Source organism: Alligator mississippiensis, chromosome 12 (assembly GCF_030867095.1).
Source record: "Alligator mississippiensis isolate rAllMis1 chromosome 12, rAllMis1, whole genome shotgun sequence".
Classification (NCBI taxonomy): Eukaryota; Metazoa; Chordata; order Crocodylia; family Alligatoridae; genus Alligator; species Alligator mississippiensis.
This window is the reverse complement of record NC_081835.1, coordinates 230,163-247,810: the sequence shown is the minus strand read 5'-3', so window position 1 is coordinate 247,810 and position 17,648 is coordinate 230,163. Positions and strand designations below refer to the sequence as shown.

General features: G+C 49.8%; 1 protein-coding gene across 7 annotated transcripts in view; it reads right to left on the bottom strand.

Annotated features, from left to right (window-relative positions):
- The window catches only part of PLXNB1 (plexin B1), an 83,483-nt gene that overhangs the window by 53,715 nt on the left and 12,120 nt on the right, over positions 1 to 17,648 (bottom strand). For 3 of the 7 annotated variants that reach the window (XM_059715910.1, XM_059715909.1, XM_019498386.2), the window contains one exon: positions 4,810 to 4,871. The exons of 1 other annotated variant lie outside the window; for it this stretch is intronic. In XM_059715910.1, coding sequence (XP_059571893.1) covers positions 4,810 to 4,830 — 21 coding nt within the window. In that variant the 5' untranslated portion in view covers positions 4,831 to 4,871. Of the gene's footprint in view, positions 1 to 4,809; positions 4,872 to 8,068; positions 8,235 to 8,301; positions 8,575 to 12,156; positions 13,754 to 17,648 lie in introns of those variants that run through there. 3 more of the 7 variants (XM_059715911.1, XM_019498387.2, XM_019498388.2) reach the window with 3 other exon arrangements.

Sequence of the window (17,648 nt, the reverse complement as noted above, 5' to 3'; positions counted from 1 at the left end):
AGTCAATGATGACTCCAAGAACCCTTTCTGCCTCTGTGCTCTCAAGAAGGGAGTTTCCCATCTTATAAGTGTGTTGCCGGTTACTACTGCCCACGTGCAGCACCCTGCACTTGTCCGTATTGAAATGCATCCTGTTTTTGTTAGCCCACCCTTGCAACCAATCCAGGTCTTGCTGCAGTCTTTCCCTCCCTGCTAGCGTGCCCACCTCACCCCAAATCTTGGTATCATCAGCAAATTTGAACAGGTTGCTTTACAGGGAACAGGGAAACAATAACCAACCCAGCTTCTCAGCGTAGTGACAGACATCCACTTCCCCTCACCAGCATCCTTCAGCAGGACCCTAGAGGCATCTTCAAACACCCCAGCACCAGAGCAAGTGCCTTTAGGATAGAAGAAATATAGGATCTGTAACAGGAGAGGCCTCATGCTCCCACAGGGTGGGGTGCAAGAAAGAGGATGGAAGCCTCCCCCAGCCCGCTTTGGCAAGCAAAGTAGAAAACACCTCCTGCACACACACTGGGGAAGGAGTGGGCCTTCTGCTCTCCACTCAGCCCAGCAGCTTCAGACAGGCACCCAAACAGGTCCCCAAAAGATGCCTATACTAGAATAATTATAAAGCCATGAGAGATGCAGAGAGCCCGCATCATGGGGCTCCAGGGTCTCAGAGCCCTACTAAGAGACAAGACCTAGGAAACATTCAAGTGCTGGCATGCGAGCACCACCGTGGGTAGCTCTCCCATGGGAAAAGTGTCCAGGGGACTTGGGAAATCCCCACAGTGGAGAACTCTGGGGCCAAGAATGAGACGGGTTAGGAACGAGCCTAAGCCTACATGCTGCCAGGCACCACACAAAAGGACCTCCCTCCAGGTATGCCCACAGGTGCAAGACACACCATCACATGCCCATTCACCCCATCCACTCTGCTCAGAGGCTATGTTCCTCCTCTGCAGCGCACTGCTTCCTGGGGTCACGTTTTCAAACAGCTCCCAGCCAGGTTTCCAAGTGCGCGGCCTCCACAGTTAGAAAATCCAGATCCTATTTTTAAGTACCTAAATAAAGACCAGATTTTCAGAAGTATTCAATGCCCACTGCACAGTGTGTGCACTAAGCTCTTCTGAACATCTGGCTCCATCTTGACCTTTCAGATGGCCAGCTCTGTGAAGCAGGGAGTGTGCCTTGCACTCTGTACAGCACTCAGGTCCCCCAAGATGGAACTAAATTTAATAAGAACTTGGGCACTGCCAGATGAAACAGTCCTTTTGAACCAATACAGACAGGATCCGATGCAAGATTTTATGTCGCTTTTGTTTTCCGATGCTGAGGCTATCAGAAATAAGAACACTCTTATACTTGTGCTAGAAGATAGACCACCTCAGTGGGAAAGCAATTCTTACTGGAGAAAGGGTAGGAGCAGCACAGCATTACAGGGAGCAGAGTACGTACTGCAGTGGAAAGGAGCGATCCCTAATCCTTCTGAGCACAGAAAACTGACCTCCACAACGCCCTCCCACCTGCAGTTTCCTACAGCATGTACCTTAAGCATGTCAAGGCCTAGGCACCACTTCCTTTCAGCCCTCTCCTCAGTCTGGAAAGCCTCCAGTGGCCTTCCATGAGCAGCTAACACTGCAGATATGCCACGCACCAGCTGAGATTAACTACTTTCGTTCTTGAGCTTTGTAAAAAGAAAAGGGTATTTTAACCTTCTCACAGCTTCCAGATGTGTACAATGTGCACCTGTCCACATCAACTTCCCTCTGCATAGGCAAATCATCCCAGTGCCCTATGCCAGCCTGCAGAGAGATGTAGGACCTGACACTTAATTACATTAAGGACCATTTATCGGCTTGAACAGTTATGTTCACCATGCTAGTGCAGAAAACAGGCACCGCTGTGCAAGTGAAAAACAGGCTCTTCATCCATTACACTTTAAAAGGGATTTACAAGGCTAATCACAGTTCTGTGTGGAGCATTCCAGTAAGCCCCAGAAAAATTCAGCATACGGCTCCTGAAGCTTCAAACAAGCCTCCCGTAGGTCACCCACATCCATGCTGCACCTCTTGGGCACCTTCCTCAACTGTTGTTTAAGCATTTTCTTTGCTGGGAATATAGTGTCGTAGCACTGCAGAACTGTGCTAGGGACTAGGGACCAGCCAAAGTTCAGGAAAGCCTGCACAAGCAAGCAGCTTTGTTGGCTTCTAGCCATTTTGTAAGCTAAAAAACATTTTAAAGCCTTTACCACTGGACACTGGTGTTATAGTGCAAGTAGGCCAACATCAGCAGCCACAGAGAAAGAATAAAGCACTATAATGAGCAAACATATAGTAGGAGAAATTCCTGCCCAAACACAACTCGTAGTCAATTTATACCTTGAGACATCTGGATCAAAAGCCTCCGATGTTTACATTCTAGTTGGCAACACTGCTCTTACTCATACAAAAATGTCTACTGTCTCGTTCTTTCCTGAATCTGAAACTATTTGCCTCTGTTCTGGAACAGAATTTCATAGGCTGATCACACCATGAGTACATAAGCTATGATGCATTTTAGAGTTTGATGCCCTCGAGGTCTTCTCTTTGCTCTGGCATTATTACAAAGAGTGAAACAGAGGACTAGCTAGTTTTATATTTTAAGAAGCCAACCCATTTTTCCTCCTTCCAAACAAGACAACACAGGTTGCTGTTAAACCCACTTCAGGTGGATGCTGCCCTTTTTTGGACCCTCTTTACTATTTCTGCCTTTTATGATGGACTCATTCATTTTCTCCGGTGCTGAAGAGAGACTCCCTCATGTGCAATTCCCCACAATCACACCTCGCTTTTATCCTTCCAGACATACATACAGCATTCATCACCAACCTGCCCTGCAGCACAGCCCGTCACACTAGTAGTGTCTAGGACTCCCTCATTGCTACCGTTAACATGAATAAACACAGAGAAAGAAAGGACTGTTTCTTATCTCCCCTCTGACCATAACCAAATTGCTTACCAGTTCTGCAACCAGGGTGTCTAGGCAACCTGGGTGGCCCTGAGAATCTTTCAAGGGTGACACAGGGTGTCACACGATGTTAGTACTGTTAGGTGTGCAAATGTGATTCCCAAGATAAACCCAGACATTTTGAACAGGAATCCATAGCAGTAAAACCATTCTGACCTGCTGTAATCTTTCTGAGCTCTTTGGAACAGAATTTTTTTCTGCAGACACCCCCACAACCAAAAAACCCTACTGAAAAATCAAGGGCTGGTATTTTCCAAGGGGTGCCTCGAGTCTTATGAGGGGTGCCTTGGGTCTAAAAATGTTGAAAACCACTGCTTTATATAAACCTTTTGAAATGGTATAGCAGAGCTCAGATATCCCGTCCCTAAAGACATTTAAGTGCATGTTTTTGTTTTACTTAAACCCAAGGAGCCAAAGATAGCATCCTAATCTGGCTCTCTCACATCGGCTGGATTCTTGTTGTACCACAGAGTTAAGGTTATTTTTAAGTGCAGAAAAGGATTGGTATGACCATTAACATCTGATCTTCAGCATAGCACTGGCCACTGAATTTCACCAAGCAATTCCTGCATGGTCTGACTTGTGGCAGAGTTAGGGCAAATAGTTTAGAAAGACCTCCTCTCTTGACCTGAAGACCACTGATGATGGAGAGGCAATGGTCTCCCTAATAAATTGCTCCACTGATTGATTATGCTCTCCTTGTTATACATGTACACTAATTCTAGTCCAAATTTGCCGAGATTCAGCATCTAGCCAGAAGAACCTGTTGTGCTGGATGAGAAAGCCCTTTGTTATAACCTTTTTTTCTCCTCATCCAGGTACATGTGGGAAGTCATCTCTTAACCTTTACCAGGATAAACTAAATTTAGTTTCTCAGATCTCAATATAAGGCTTGCTTTGCAGACCTCAATTAATTCCTTGCATCTTTCCTCTCAAGTTTCTTCAGCTTGTCATCCTCCGTTTTAAAGTGTGGGCATCAGAAAACTAGACATACTAACATCATGTTAAAGAGTAAGGCACCAGTTCCTCAGGGAGCTCCAGTTATCACCAAAGAGCTCTGCCAAGATGAAGCAACTCATGCCTCATACCACAAGCTAACAAGCACAACCAGTGTCCTGTTAGCATCTCGGCCAATTCCAGAGGGATGGGACCCCCTGAGGCCGCCAAGCTGGCCGTATTGCTAGGCTCAGCCACTGCATAAATCACAGCAGGGAGAACAGGGATTGTCCGATATTTGCTGGCCCTGGTCCCTGCAAGAGTTCTGTTGTCTGTTGATTAAAACCATCCCCTTGTGTGGCAGTTTCTAAATTTAAAAAAAATCACTTGTTACATTCCAGCACTTCAAGAAACAAGCTCCAGAATCTGAGGAGCGAAAAAGGCTTCTGGCACCAAGCAGGACATAGATTAACCTTGGGCGCCACTTAAGTTTATGAACCACATACCAGCCTCCGGGGACGGGGCCAACAAGAGAGATGTGAAAGATGAAGGGGGCAAGGAGAGGAAGAGCTTGCCCTGTAAAGGTAAAACTTGAAAAACAAAGCTCCTCTTAAGCAGGCAGAGATGTCCTGCCTGATGAACGTGGCTGTCGTCTGTGTTTGTCCCTAGGTTCATCTTGCCCCCACCCCCCAACCACACACCAAGTGCACTTAGGAAACTTGCTTCCCTCCACAGAAACTCTCATGCCACAATGAGGCCTGGTGAGTTTGGCAGCTATGGAAGACCAAGCATCTGAGGCTGACAGAGTCAATACTGTGGGGCCTGAACGCTGGCACTAGCACAGGGGATACGGTGTGGACCCTGGTGCAGTCTGCTTACCATCGGGACTCCTGGGGGCATCGAGACACCTTCACTTCTCTTATGGGTCAGTGCATCTCAAGCTAGAAAAGAACAAAACACAACGTGAAATGCAAAGAGAGTTTTCTCCAGCAAGTGAGACCCTCCAAGCTCCAGCCCCCATGGGCACTTCCCCCTGAGAAGGCCTGGTTCAGCCAGCTGCACAAAGTCCAGGCAGCCCTGGGAAACAATGGGGTCTTTCTTGCCAGGGCAAGATTTTGGCTAGCCTACCAAATCACCCTTCCAACCACGGACAGAAAGACACCCCCAGCTGTGTCCGCAGGGGAGAAGAGTCTGTTGGCATGGCAGCAGTACACCCTAACTTTCTTCTAATGAACAGGGATAAAATGTTTTGTTCTCATTAGGAAAAATACAGACACATTCCTGATTAGTGAGTAATGTCTCTGCCTTTGGGAGATTAGCTCAGCTTGGAATGGTTTCAGTTTAACCTACTCTAATTTTTCCCTGGAGCAGTTATTCTCTGGGGGTTACAGGTTTTCCCCAAGAGCAGAGGCTTCTACATCTCTTAACCCCAGGGTCTTGAGATGGCTCCAGGGAAGAATGGAGTAAGGTAAGAAACCCAAACGAACCAGTACGCAGAACCGGTGCTGGCACAGTTGGGCCCCCGCCCCGCCCCGCCCTCCGATCAGCAAGGTCCATCACGAGACGTCCAACACGAGGCAGCATCCACTCTGCCACACCTGTCAGCAGAACGTGCAGCTTTCAGGCACCACCTAACAAGGGGCCAGGCTCCTGCTCCAGCCACAGGGATCACAGAGTCATAGAAAAGCAGGGTGAGAAGGGTCCTCAGGAGGTCACCTAGTCCAGCCCCCTGCCCAAGGCAGGCTCATCCCTAGCTAAACCATCCAGTACAACTCATTCTTAGAACTGTGCAAAACACCGCTCACACAAGCACGAGGCAAAATGCCCAAGGCCACCAAAAACACCCTGAGCTGCCACGGGTAAAGTAGGGGGACGAGGGCACTGTCACTGTTCTGCCACTGCATGTTCAGGAAGCAGCAGCAGGAAACACAGCGAAAAGCCCCTAGGAAGAGGGCCAAGCAAGGCAACTGCCTTCCCAAAGAGTCCGTGCCAAGTACAAGAGGTAAAATTCCTTCCTGACTGCAAAGTAGCAATCAGTCTGACCCTGAGCAGAGGGCAAGACCCTCTCATCAGGAACCTCCAGGTTTCGTCCCAGCCAGGACTTTGGCACACCTCTGCCAAAATCCCCAGCCTTTATTGCAGCCAACACCCAACACTTCCGAGGAAGGTATTAAATAGCCCTGATATCCATTAGCAACAAGAGAGAAAGAATACCTTCCCGGCCCCATGTGACAACTCGCAAAGCCTGGGGGAAAAATTAAAACACACTCCCCATTCTGCACTGCAACCACAACTCTTCTTTCTGTGATCCCAACCTGTTCATAAACTTTTCCCAGCTCCTTTCATCTTCTTTTATAACCAAGCCAGTTGTAGACCTCTGCTTTCCCTCTCCTGCTGCTGAGCCCTCTCCATGGCACTTCCTAGAGCAGTGATTCTCAACCTGTTTTGTACCAGGACCCATCTGTAAACATCAATAGCCAGTCATGACATAGTGCCCCTCACTCCCAGCCTGCTGCCCCCCACCCCAGGCCCCGGCCCCCCAGTGTGTGGGGCAGGGGAGCCGAAGCAGCTCCTTACAGGCTGGAACTCTGCCAACCTACAGGGGAAGAGCCAGTTTCCCACTTGTTCTTTTCCCTTTAAAGAATTTATTTTTAAAGTTTGTTGGCAATTCTTTCATATATTCTTGTGACCCACTTTTGGGTTGCGCCGCAGGGGTTAAGAAACGCTGCCCTAGAGCATCCATCACCAGTGCTTATCCAGAGCATGGGTGGAAAGTAAGAACCCCTGCAGTGTACCTGACAGCAGCCTCTACTGGTGACTATCGCATGTCCTGGGCCACAGAGGACAAGCAAGTCACCCTTCTGGACTGCATCCCCCGTCTTTATTTTGAGTTCAGAAACATGGATGCCCTAACTTTAGCCTGTAAGATGTGTGCACAGAGGCATCTCTGTATGTACCATTAGGTGTTCAGTGAATGAGACCTGTTGCAATGTGACAGTAGTGCCCTGGTATGACACACTTTTGCACAGCCCCTTTGCATGGCACAATTGGGCCCTGTTAATTCCCAGGACCAGTCTCTTGGGGACCAGCGCAACAAGCCTCATCCTCCTTCAAATAGGATTTTCATATGGGGAAAGGCCACACTCCCCGCTCTCTTCCCCTGACGCCCAGTTTTCAATCATGCACCCAGGCCTCCATCTTCTTGTCACCTGTCTTTTCACACTGCTTGGTATAGCCCAATTCCCTGCTGCAGTGATTGTTAACCAAGGTGCCACAGCACCCTGGAGCGTCGAAAGAGCCATTCAAGCATACCATGGGGTGCCACGCCACGCCACACCAGCACTGCTAGGTGTGCAAACGTGATTCACCAGATAAATCCAGAGATTTCAAATAGGAATTTATACTGTTAAAAACATTCTGACCTGCGTTAGCATTGTTCTGTTGCCAAAAGTCTTGTGAAAAGTAAGAGCTGGCATTTTCCTAGCAGTGCCTCCAGCTAAATGTGGAATGCCTGGAGTCTAAAAGGCTGAGCCCTACTGCACTACTGCAAGAAGCCAAATCAAAGCAACACGGGGACCCCATCCTACAACTCATCCAGAGTGGTACCCCTGTCACCCTCACTCATTGTTTCAGGTCAGATTTGACTGGACTCTGCAGGGCAGGAACAGCTTCTTTGTATTTCCTATGAAGAGCCTGCCATGTGTCTGGGTCCATCAACCATCTCTTCTTCTATTCCAGGGTCACCGTCCTGCTCGGTGTCAGCACAGGAATATCCCACTCCTAGATTCCTCTTTTGGAAGGAAGCAGAAGACAGTTCCAAGGCCGAGCTCTGCATTTGAATCTTCTTTTCTCTTTCTGCTCTAACAGACAATGCAAGAGCCCTAGCTGCCTTATCTCAGAGCTACACGCATGTTATACGGCCTGGCATACATCCCAAAGTCGTTAAAACCCATCCCCTTCCCCCGACAAAACTTCTGCCTAACTCGCCTCAAGTCTGTGGGGTCTGAAAGCCCTCGCATAATCACCCCAAACAATAGCTTGAAAGAAGGGTGAGAGGACAAGATGGAGTCTGCATCAGGCAGTGAAAGACACTGCTGTTGTACAGCCAGGAGCAGGTCGCGCTGTGAGGGACTCGCACCTCCTCCAGGGAACGGACGCGGCCAGAGGAGCTTCCGATTCATCAGCTGCACCAGCTGCTCGTGGAAGCGCTGGGACAACTCCCCGCCTTGCACCAGCCCAGAAGGAGTTTTATTTCCGCGCCTAAGCCGGGAAGGCGTCTCAGTGCCTCAGGGAAGGAAGTGTGTCCGCTCCTGGCCTGTCCCGACAAAGCGCTTCACTGACAGCAGCTGAACCAACAAGAATGGGACCAACCTCCTGGTCCAGCGCCCGTCCGGTCCAGCCAGCCGCGCTGGGGGCCACGAGCCGTCCTCCAGCTTCAGGGCAACCGAGCATCCAGGCCCCCCCGCAGCCCGGGCCGTGGGAATGGAGCGCCGCTCACCCAGGACAGCTGACAGCGCTTAACCCTTCCCGTGCTGCCTGGAAGCGTTGCACGGGACCCACACAGCAGTCCTCAGCACAGCCCAACACCAAGGGGTTAAGAGCTCCGGGAAGGCCGATTCCCAGGACTGGCACTTCCTCCCATCCGAGCCAGCGCACCGGTCCGACTGCTGCAGGGGAGGGCGAAAGCTCCCGACTGCCCCTGCTCCCAGCACCGCGGGTCAGGCCCTGCTGCAGAGGAGCTTCCTTCCCCCCAGGCATGGGCAGCCAGCGAGGGGGGGGGCAGCACACCTCCTGGGGTAGCCCAGGGGCCTCCACCCTTCCTCAGGAGAGATGCAGGCAGACCAGCCTGCTTGCTGGACCAACACCCCCCAGCACGAGGCTCCCCCAGGGACCTGCCCCCCACTTCAGGCAGCCCCTCCCAGAGGCCGGTTCCTCCTGCGGCGCTGGGCACGTCAGGGGTTAAGGCTGGCGCTCTGCCCCCCGACCCCGGTGCTGCAGGGAGGGGAAGGCTATTCTCTGCCTTTGATACAGCATGTGAATGCTGAAGGCCTCACATGTTCCTCCTTTCAGGGCCTGGCCTGCTGCCCACGAGCTGTCCCTCCCTGGCACCCAGGGCAGCGGGAGGGAACATCGAGGACCTGAGACCAAGCTACCAGCCAGCGGCACTGAAACCTCCCCTGCTCTCCCTCCTGGGAGCCTGGACCCCTCTTCCCAGGAGGGGATGACAATGCCTGCTCAGCTGTGCTGATCCTTCAACAAAACCCTGCCAGAGAAAGCTTGGGTTGGGGGAGGCCCCCGCCCCACGAGCTCTGCACAGCACAGGGGGTTGCTCAGCTCAGCACAAGCACCCCTCGCCCCACACGCACTTACTACGTGCCTTGCAGGGAGGGCTGGAGGCTGGCGTTGCAATGAAGTCCAATTTGCTGGCACTATTTATTACCACAAGCCACACAGCTGAAATACCGAATCAGGCCCCACCACAGCTCCATCTTAGCCCCTACCAAAGCAACTGCATCCATACACTTATCTAGTTTATATTGCATTTATGTTATGTATTAGACTTACCTTCTTGCACTCCGGGACTGGGAATCCCATAATCAGAGACTCTGAAGACAGCAAAAAAATGACTTTCCTGTACCTCTCCTCTGAAGAGCTCGTCTCACCAGACTCCCACCCACGTCCCCAGCTCTCAGGTCAGGGTTCCAGTCTCAGGTGAGCCATTACTGGAACAGCGCAGAAAAGGATTAGGATAACCATCTTTGAGCTTATCATCCCATCAAGATTCATGCGCTGTGGATACCTGGCACTATATAGCAAGCTCTTGCTTACCTTGCATTCATGAACAGGCCAATTCCTAAATTTAAGACTAGAATGGCTGATAGTGATTAGATCATCTAGTCCATCCTCCGCTGCGAGCATGGCTTACAGAATTTCACTACGTACTGGGTCAACAGCTTGCCTGTGGCTAACGTACGTGATTCTCCCAGAAAGGCAGACCACCTGCTTTCACACATCCAGAGTGGAGAACCCACCACATCTTCTGGCAGTTTGTCCTACTGGTTAGTCATCCTCCCCACGCAACAGGCATGCCCCATTTCTCCTTCGGCCAAGGAGCTGGGGATTAGAGTGATGCTATGGGGGGGGAGCTTACCGAAAGGCAAGTGCCTCCAATGGGACTACGGAGGTGGGGGCAATTCTTCTTGCCAAGTAAGTTCACCTTCCAATGGCCCAATCCAGGACGGTAGAGATGTTCCAGCTCACCCCACGTTAGGGCGGCAAGGTTTGGCTCGTTTAATGGGAAAGCTCCCAGAAAGAAGTAACATGACATTGCTGGACATGGTCCAATATTTCCTGCAAGGCTGTGCCTACTTGAATGCCCAGTTTGGCACTAGGAGGCACCATTCAGTAACAAGAATGGGGAGGGGATGCTGTCCTCTCCCATTTGCCACAAGGCGGATTTTTTACCCTCTGACCTTTCTCCACAGCCACTTCCATGCACCTGCCCAAAGAGCCAGTTCACCTTTCCGCAGCTGCTCCCATTCATCAGAAGGCCCAACAGGAATTCCTCCAGCCCACCGTGCCCGAGATGCTCCACTTGTCCACTCTGCTTTCTGGTCTCTAGCGCTCCCCCCAGAACACGGCACCCCGGGGATTGTTTGAAGAATAAAAGACAGAGACTGGGGCTGAGCCAAAATGAGCAGCATAAAGGAGACTGAAAAGGCTTTGGTGCCAGCACATTCTCCCAAGAGATTAACAGTACGTGGTAGGGAGGGGGAGGGGAGGGAGAAACTTGTACAAAGCTGTTCCTTAACGCACATTTACAAAACCTACTAACAAGAGAGGGGTATAGAGGGGATCTGCAAGTTATCAACTAGTTTTGCTAAACTGCCTAGAACCACCACGTGCAGAAGGGCTGGGATGTTGTTGCAGTCCTGATGGTGAATGAAACATGCAAGGAACAAGGATTTTTTTCATGGTATCTTTTATTGGACCCAAAAGCTTGCCTAACATCTCTCCCAGCTATTCAGAGACCACCAAAAAACCCCTTGGCTCCTCACACAGAGCCACCAACAACACAGTCAGAGCAAGAACAACTGCCGGAGGCTAGGAGCCACTGCGGCTTTGCTGACTGCAAGCAGTGTGAACAGCTGAGAGTCCCTGCTGAAAACATACCCCAGCACCCACTGTGTCAGGCCTTCTTCATGCCCTTCATGTCCACGCCCAGCCGCACTTGACTACCTGGCATCAGACACGTCAGCCTGATTTCTGCCCATCTGAAAAGCTTGTCCAGCAGCACTCCTAACTATACAGTTGGTCTAATAAGAGATATCGCAAAAAAAATCCCTACTTCTGAGACATTTCCTGGATCATCATGGCTACAGCACTCCAACCCTACTGTCCCAGGCTAGGATGTCATCAAGCTCACACCTCCCTCACACCCTGGCAGGTGCAGGAAGCAGCGTGCAGAACAGCTGTATGTACTTTGTGCTAGTAACCACTAATTCAAGGAATGAGACCCTGTAGGCAAGGGACCTCTAAACACGGGACTCAGAACGATAGGACTGTTTTTACTCTGCCTAATGGACTCTAGTTGGGAAAGCAACTCTGCAGGGAAGCTCTACCCAGGCCTTCTCCCTATCCCTCTTTACATTTGGCAAAGGCAAACAGGTGGACATTGCTCCATCCCCAATAGCTTTGAAGTTCCCATTTCCTGTAGAGAAGAGAAGACATTTCTTTGACAGTTCTAGAAAGACACAAAAACATGTACTTAATTGAAAGGAAAACAGCTTCATGAGACTTCAAGCAGAGGATCAAGCTCTTCACCTTGGCCAGGACAAGAGGGTCGACCTGACGGTCAAGCTGTAGACACAACCCTTCCTGCAACCACTGACCTCGAGTCAACTGTCCACCCTGACCTGCATCCCCATCCAGGGGAACTGCTGGCTGCCACTTGCAGAACATTCAGGCAGCAGCCACCAGAAGCTCGGAGGGAAGAAAAAGGTGCATCAGGAACACAGGAGGGAGCAGGAAAGGCTAACAGAGTGCACTTGAGAAGGCTGGTAGGAACACAAAGTGAGGCGTGGACCCTAATGAGGACCCACACCCAACGTGGCCCACGGCCAGGTCCCAGCAATGAGACCCACAGGCTCTAGAGGTGCCAACCATTAACTGCACACACAAAAAAAGCATCCTGCAACCACCATACCCTGCAAAAATCCTACTTACAACAGCAGTCCACCCACTGCTTGGCTCCTTGCCACTGTGCCAGGGAAACCTTACTGAGCTCTCATGCTGAGACTTTCTGCAGCAGCAAGCTGGATGAAATGAAGTCTTTTCCTCACCGTGTTTTGGGCAATTCCTGCTTAGAATCTGAGTAAGCAGAAACAAAAATGCCCCACGCAGCATAGAGCAGGATCAATGCTGCCTCTCGCAGAAAGGAGTTCTGAGGCACGCACTGTGCCCTAATAAATCAGCAGAGCTGCTCCAGGTTTCCCTGGCAGCTGGAGGCTGTGGAATTCTGCAGCCAAGTACTGCAAAGGCAAACATCTCCCCAGCTAAAGCAAACAAGGCTTTGGAGCCCCTGCTGAGGGCCTGCAGCTACTGCAAAAAGAAAGGAAAAAACCAAAAAAAAATGAGAATGGGGAGAGGTGGTGGTGGACTTACAGAGCCCAGCTGCCCATGACCAAGCTTACGCTGTGAGCATGCAGGCGACATGGTGCTGGACCTGAACAGAAGGTTCCCCGGGGCCTGGAAATGGTCCAAATCACAGGCATTTAAGCAGAGTGGAAGCAATGCTGTTGCAGAGCTGGGATTCGAGAGCAGCACTCATTCTGCTCAGGACACTGAATTGTACGTGTGCCTTTAAGAATCCCTCAGTCTTCTGTTACTTGCATTATCATGGCAGGAGCGGACTGTGCTAGGGGCTGTACAGACCTAAAACAAAGCTGGCCCTGGCTAAAAGAAGCTTGCAGATGGAGACAGATAGAGACTAGAAAGAAACAGCGTGGAAATACGGACCAGCCTGACATGCACTCATATTAACTAGTGCCACGTTACTTTGTAGGCAAAGAAAGTTTAACAGAGGGTTTTAAGAGAATAACAAGGTAGTTTTCCAGATGTCGGTAGGGTGCACCTCCCACATGCAAGGACTAGCATGGGAGAAAACACAAAAAGTGCTCATTTAAAAATCCAGCAAGGAGATGACCGGGGCGGGCACCGGAGGCTAAAATGAGGCGGGTACTAGATGAGAGATCAGGCTGAGATAGACTGTGAGGGTCCTCAATGGCGAGAACAAGCAGTTCCTGTTTGATGCGATACAGAACAGAGGGCCAAGGGAGAGATGAGGCGAGAAGGAAGGCACGGGCAGAACTACAGGTTTTGGAAACGCTGCTTCGGCACCCTATCCGCACGGACACAAGCAGAGCGAGGCTGTTTTGCCGCGGCTAGAGAAGAGGATGTTGCAGAGCATGGAGGAGGGCTCGCTTGCTGCTCAGCGGAGGCCTTCCCGGGGTTTCTGCTCAATGTCCGCAGTCGGCGGAGAAGCAGTTCAATACATCAGTCTGACTGGATTCAGTTTCTGACCCAACTGAAGAAGTGGGGGCTACAATGTCTCCACGACTTCATTCCCGTCTGCAACCGCCACGCTGGGGCAGGACAAACATCCCTGCTTAACAGCCCTGCTGGCATGTTGAGGGGAACAGTATGAGGTTTGTCGTTAGTAGGCTTGCCTTCAAACACACAAACCGAAGCTCACTTCCTCGCTGACAGTTACGTGGTCAATCACAAATCAAAGAATTGATATCACAATACTTGCACCGAATTAAACAACTGGCAAATTATTAACTTGTGTCCAGCAACTCATTTCCAGTATCTGCAGACCAAGTGGGTTTTTTTGCAGCTGAATTTCAGAGACCATTTGGATTTCGCCCCCCCCCCCAACAATTTTAAGGTTAGTGTTTTTATTTTAACTGAGATGCTCTATTTTAAACAAGGTCTGATTCAGGAAAGTCACATAATCTGTTAAACAGGAGTTCACAACAGTCACAACGGTCCCTCTGGTCTTATAGTCCATGAATAACTAGTGCACTGTCTCAGTCTGAAGACAACATATTAGACAGGTTTAAAAAGAAATGAGACCTTAGGATACATTTTCAGAGCATCAATTATGCTGGGAAGAGTGTCATCAAGGAGATTCAGTACCCAATTTACTATTCTCTCTCTTTGTAAACAGCATGGCAAAAGGGAGTCCAGGGACAAAGTGCTTCTTAACGTGCACGGTGCTTTATAATTACATCGAGCAATGATGTTCTTCTTCCCCAGAGACGGAACGGTAAAAGACAGCACAAGTCAGGCCCAGAGAAGGAGTGCTGTGAGAAGTAACGGACTCTGTTCTAAGGAAAATGTTAAGGGAGAGCAAAGCGTAAGTTTAGCAAGACTATCAGGCAAATAAATGGCTATTCTGGAACCCCCACAGCCTCGACCCCTACTGAGGGGCATGCCCAGCAGGTTTTACTTTTTCTGCAATGTGGAAATGGTAACGACCTCTATCACCACTTGGAACAGACAATGCCCAGAAAGTCAGGGGTTGAAAGAAGGGCCTCTGAACCTTCACCTGTCCTTCAGCCTGTCCAACCATGAATGCAAACGTAGTATTCGCTTGTCAGCAGCGCACAATTCCCAGTTACTCTCTGTACCATAAGTGTTACCAACATACAGGTGAGTCTCAGGGCTGGGAGCAGCTCTGGCAGTAGGAATATGCAGGCTACAAAAGACGGGCTGCGGAAAAGGTTGCCCGTCTACTCTAGCATGAAAAATAGCTGGCCCATTTTTATGCATGACTGGCCAAGTCAACTGCATGATTGCTTCTGTCCAAGTGTTGGCAGCAAACTGTTCTCTCAATGGGAAAAAAAAAACAGGAGGGAGCGGAGCTGGGATTGGGCGAGACCAGGCCTCTGCAGACATGGGGGAGGGAGAAAACGACATCCCTACAAGAATTCTGGAGGTTTCTCTGCAGCAGCATCCTGCAAACCCTTCCCACACGGCAGGCAGACACAGGCAGCATGCTTCTGACTTAGCTGAACTGCACAAAAGCTGTCAGCGGAGCCCACTCCAGATCAGGAAACAAGACTTTAGGTGGACCCAAAGGAACCTTTACAGACGAAGGAGACAATCTTCGCTGTGAAAAGCAGCAAGCTCCCTGACCAGCCTGCATTTAATAATGTTCCATTTTCCCCTCTGAGCTCCCAAGAGATTGGACCTCTCTCCTTTCTATCCAAAGCAGGCCAAGGAAGAAGCCTATTAGAACCAAAATAAAATGCCAGACGTGGCAGGCAGCAGGAACGGTCAGTCAGCACTGAAACGTTAAGATTAAATTATATGTATATTAGTGGTTCCATTTGCGATTTACCAATGAGGCAGCATGACAACGTGGAGATGGACAAGGAGATCCACTAAATATAGACAGAATATGAGGTTTTGTCAGCATGGGAAAGTTCCTGGAAAAACATTCCACAATCAACAAAGGGGAATATTGGACAGAAAGTGTGTGTCCATGTTGTTACGTTCAGGGTGGCTTAAGAAACCTCTCTTGTAAATCACTGTCCGAACGTCCAAGAGCCGGGTGGTGGGACTTTGTGGCCTGGGACTTCTCATCAGAGAGCTCTTTGCTGCTTTCTTTTTTTTTTTTTTTTAAACAAGGGCAGATCTGTTTGTCAACGACAAGGTCCGATTCAGGGAAGTCACAATCTGTTAAACAGGAGCTCATAACACAGTCACAATGGTCCCTTCTGGCCTTATAATCCATTAATAACTAGTATGTTGTCTCAGTTTTGAAGACAGCATACTAGACAAGTTTAAAAAGAAATGAGACCTTGGGATACATTTAAAGAGCATCAGTTATGCTGGGGAGAGTGTCACTCAGGAGACTGGACCAAACAGATCTGCCCTTGTTTAAAAAAAAAAATAAAAGCAAAGAGCTCTCTGATGAGAAGTCCCAGGCTGCAAAGTCCCACCGCCAGGCTCTGTTCATTCTGTCTCTCTCCTGCCGTAACGCAGGATGACTTGCTCAAACTCTGGGACTGTGCAACAAGTTAAACAGATGCACAACATTCCTCTCCTAGCATCCCATAGCCAGCACCGAACACTCAGGTCCTCACAGCCACTAATAAAAACGGGCTGATAAACTTGCTTCGGAATCCCAGCCAGATGGCTGAGCTGGGAGACGGCCATCGGGACACGGCTAGAGAAGAGTGAATACTGCCAGGTCCTTCAGGAGAACATGCTCGTGACCTGGTGGATCCACTTTATCTAGGCTGAGCCAACCAGTCAGGAGGCATCAGATATGCAGAGGGTGATTAGGGTAGCCTACAGGAAGAAAAGGATGACCTTGAGGATGGGAGCAATTGAAATGGGACTAAGTTTAAGTAATCCAAAATGCAGGGCAAGCACTTTGGGACTAATACAGACTTATATGACCAGAGGCACGACAGTTAAAAACAGCTAAGTAGTACTTGGCTGTATTAAGTGATCACAGAAAGAGTGAGCCATCAGTGCGATGCAGCTATGATAAAGGCAAAGGGCGATTCCAGGTGGATCAAAAAAAGAGTGGGGTACTAATGCCATCCTACAAGGCACTAGTGAGACCTCATCTGGAACACTATGAACAGCTTTGGTCACCCACATTCAAGAAAGATGAACTCAAACTGCAAGGAGGGGAGGGACAAGAGAGAAGGAATAATATGATAATTGGGGAAAACGGACAGACTGTCTTCAGGAGCTGATTGTGGGACCCACCTTCCTATCCTTCGCCTCCTCAACCCAAATCATTGCCTTGGGGGCCAGGTTTCTATCAACAGACAAGGGAACCTCCTCCACATCCTGGCTGAGCCTCTGGACGTTTACAAGTATTCACCGGGGAAGGCTTGGCCTCCTGACTGCAGCAATGAGGGCCCCCCATGAACATCAATGATGCTGCAATTCCTACAGTTCCTGGGAACCCCTACTTACCCAGCTCACAAAGCCTTTTGCTGAAGATGGGGACAGTACAAAGGAGCTGTACAGCTCTGCCGTGCACAGCTGCTGGGTGATAGGGGAGCGTGTGTATGTGGAAGACTTCAGGGAACAGACAGGTGCCTCATGCCAGAGCTAGATGCTTACAACCAAGAACCGGCCCACATAACTCATGCCTACCACATTGTGTGCAACATCTGAGAGAACAGGAGAGGGCTTTACTGACAGCAAAGGAGACACTTTTTGGATGTTATAAGCAGCCAGAGAAGGTGCATCCATGAAGGCCCCCAGTGGGACAGAAGCACACTGGGCTCTTACTTGGAGGCTATGGGGTAGTGAGGAGCTAGTGTAGGATAACCAAGGGAATGAAATCAGTTTATTAAAAAACATTTTACTAGAAGCGCATGCCAGTGAGGTGCAATTTAACTGTGCACTCAGTGATTATTTTTAGTCAGGTTATTCATTCAGAAGTCCTTCCAGTCAGCAGAACCGTGCAAACAAAACTAACTGTACTACAGCAAACACCAGAATAGCTTAGTGCATATTTGTGTGCAGGTGCGGGAGGCAGAGACTGAAACTATGTCCAGTTGCTGGGGAGGCACAGAGAGTCAAATAGGCTCACAAAGGAGTATAGTATCACATTGCAAGGAGGGAATGGGAGTCCCAATAGCCCATGTGCTCCAAAACGTACCGGTCAGCAACAGAACTGC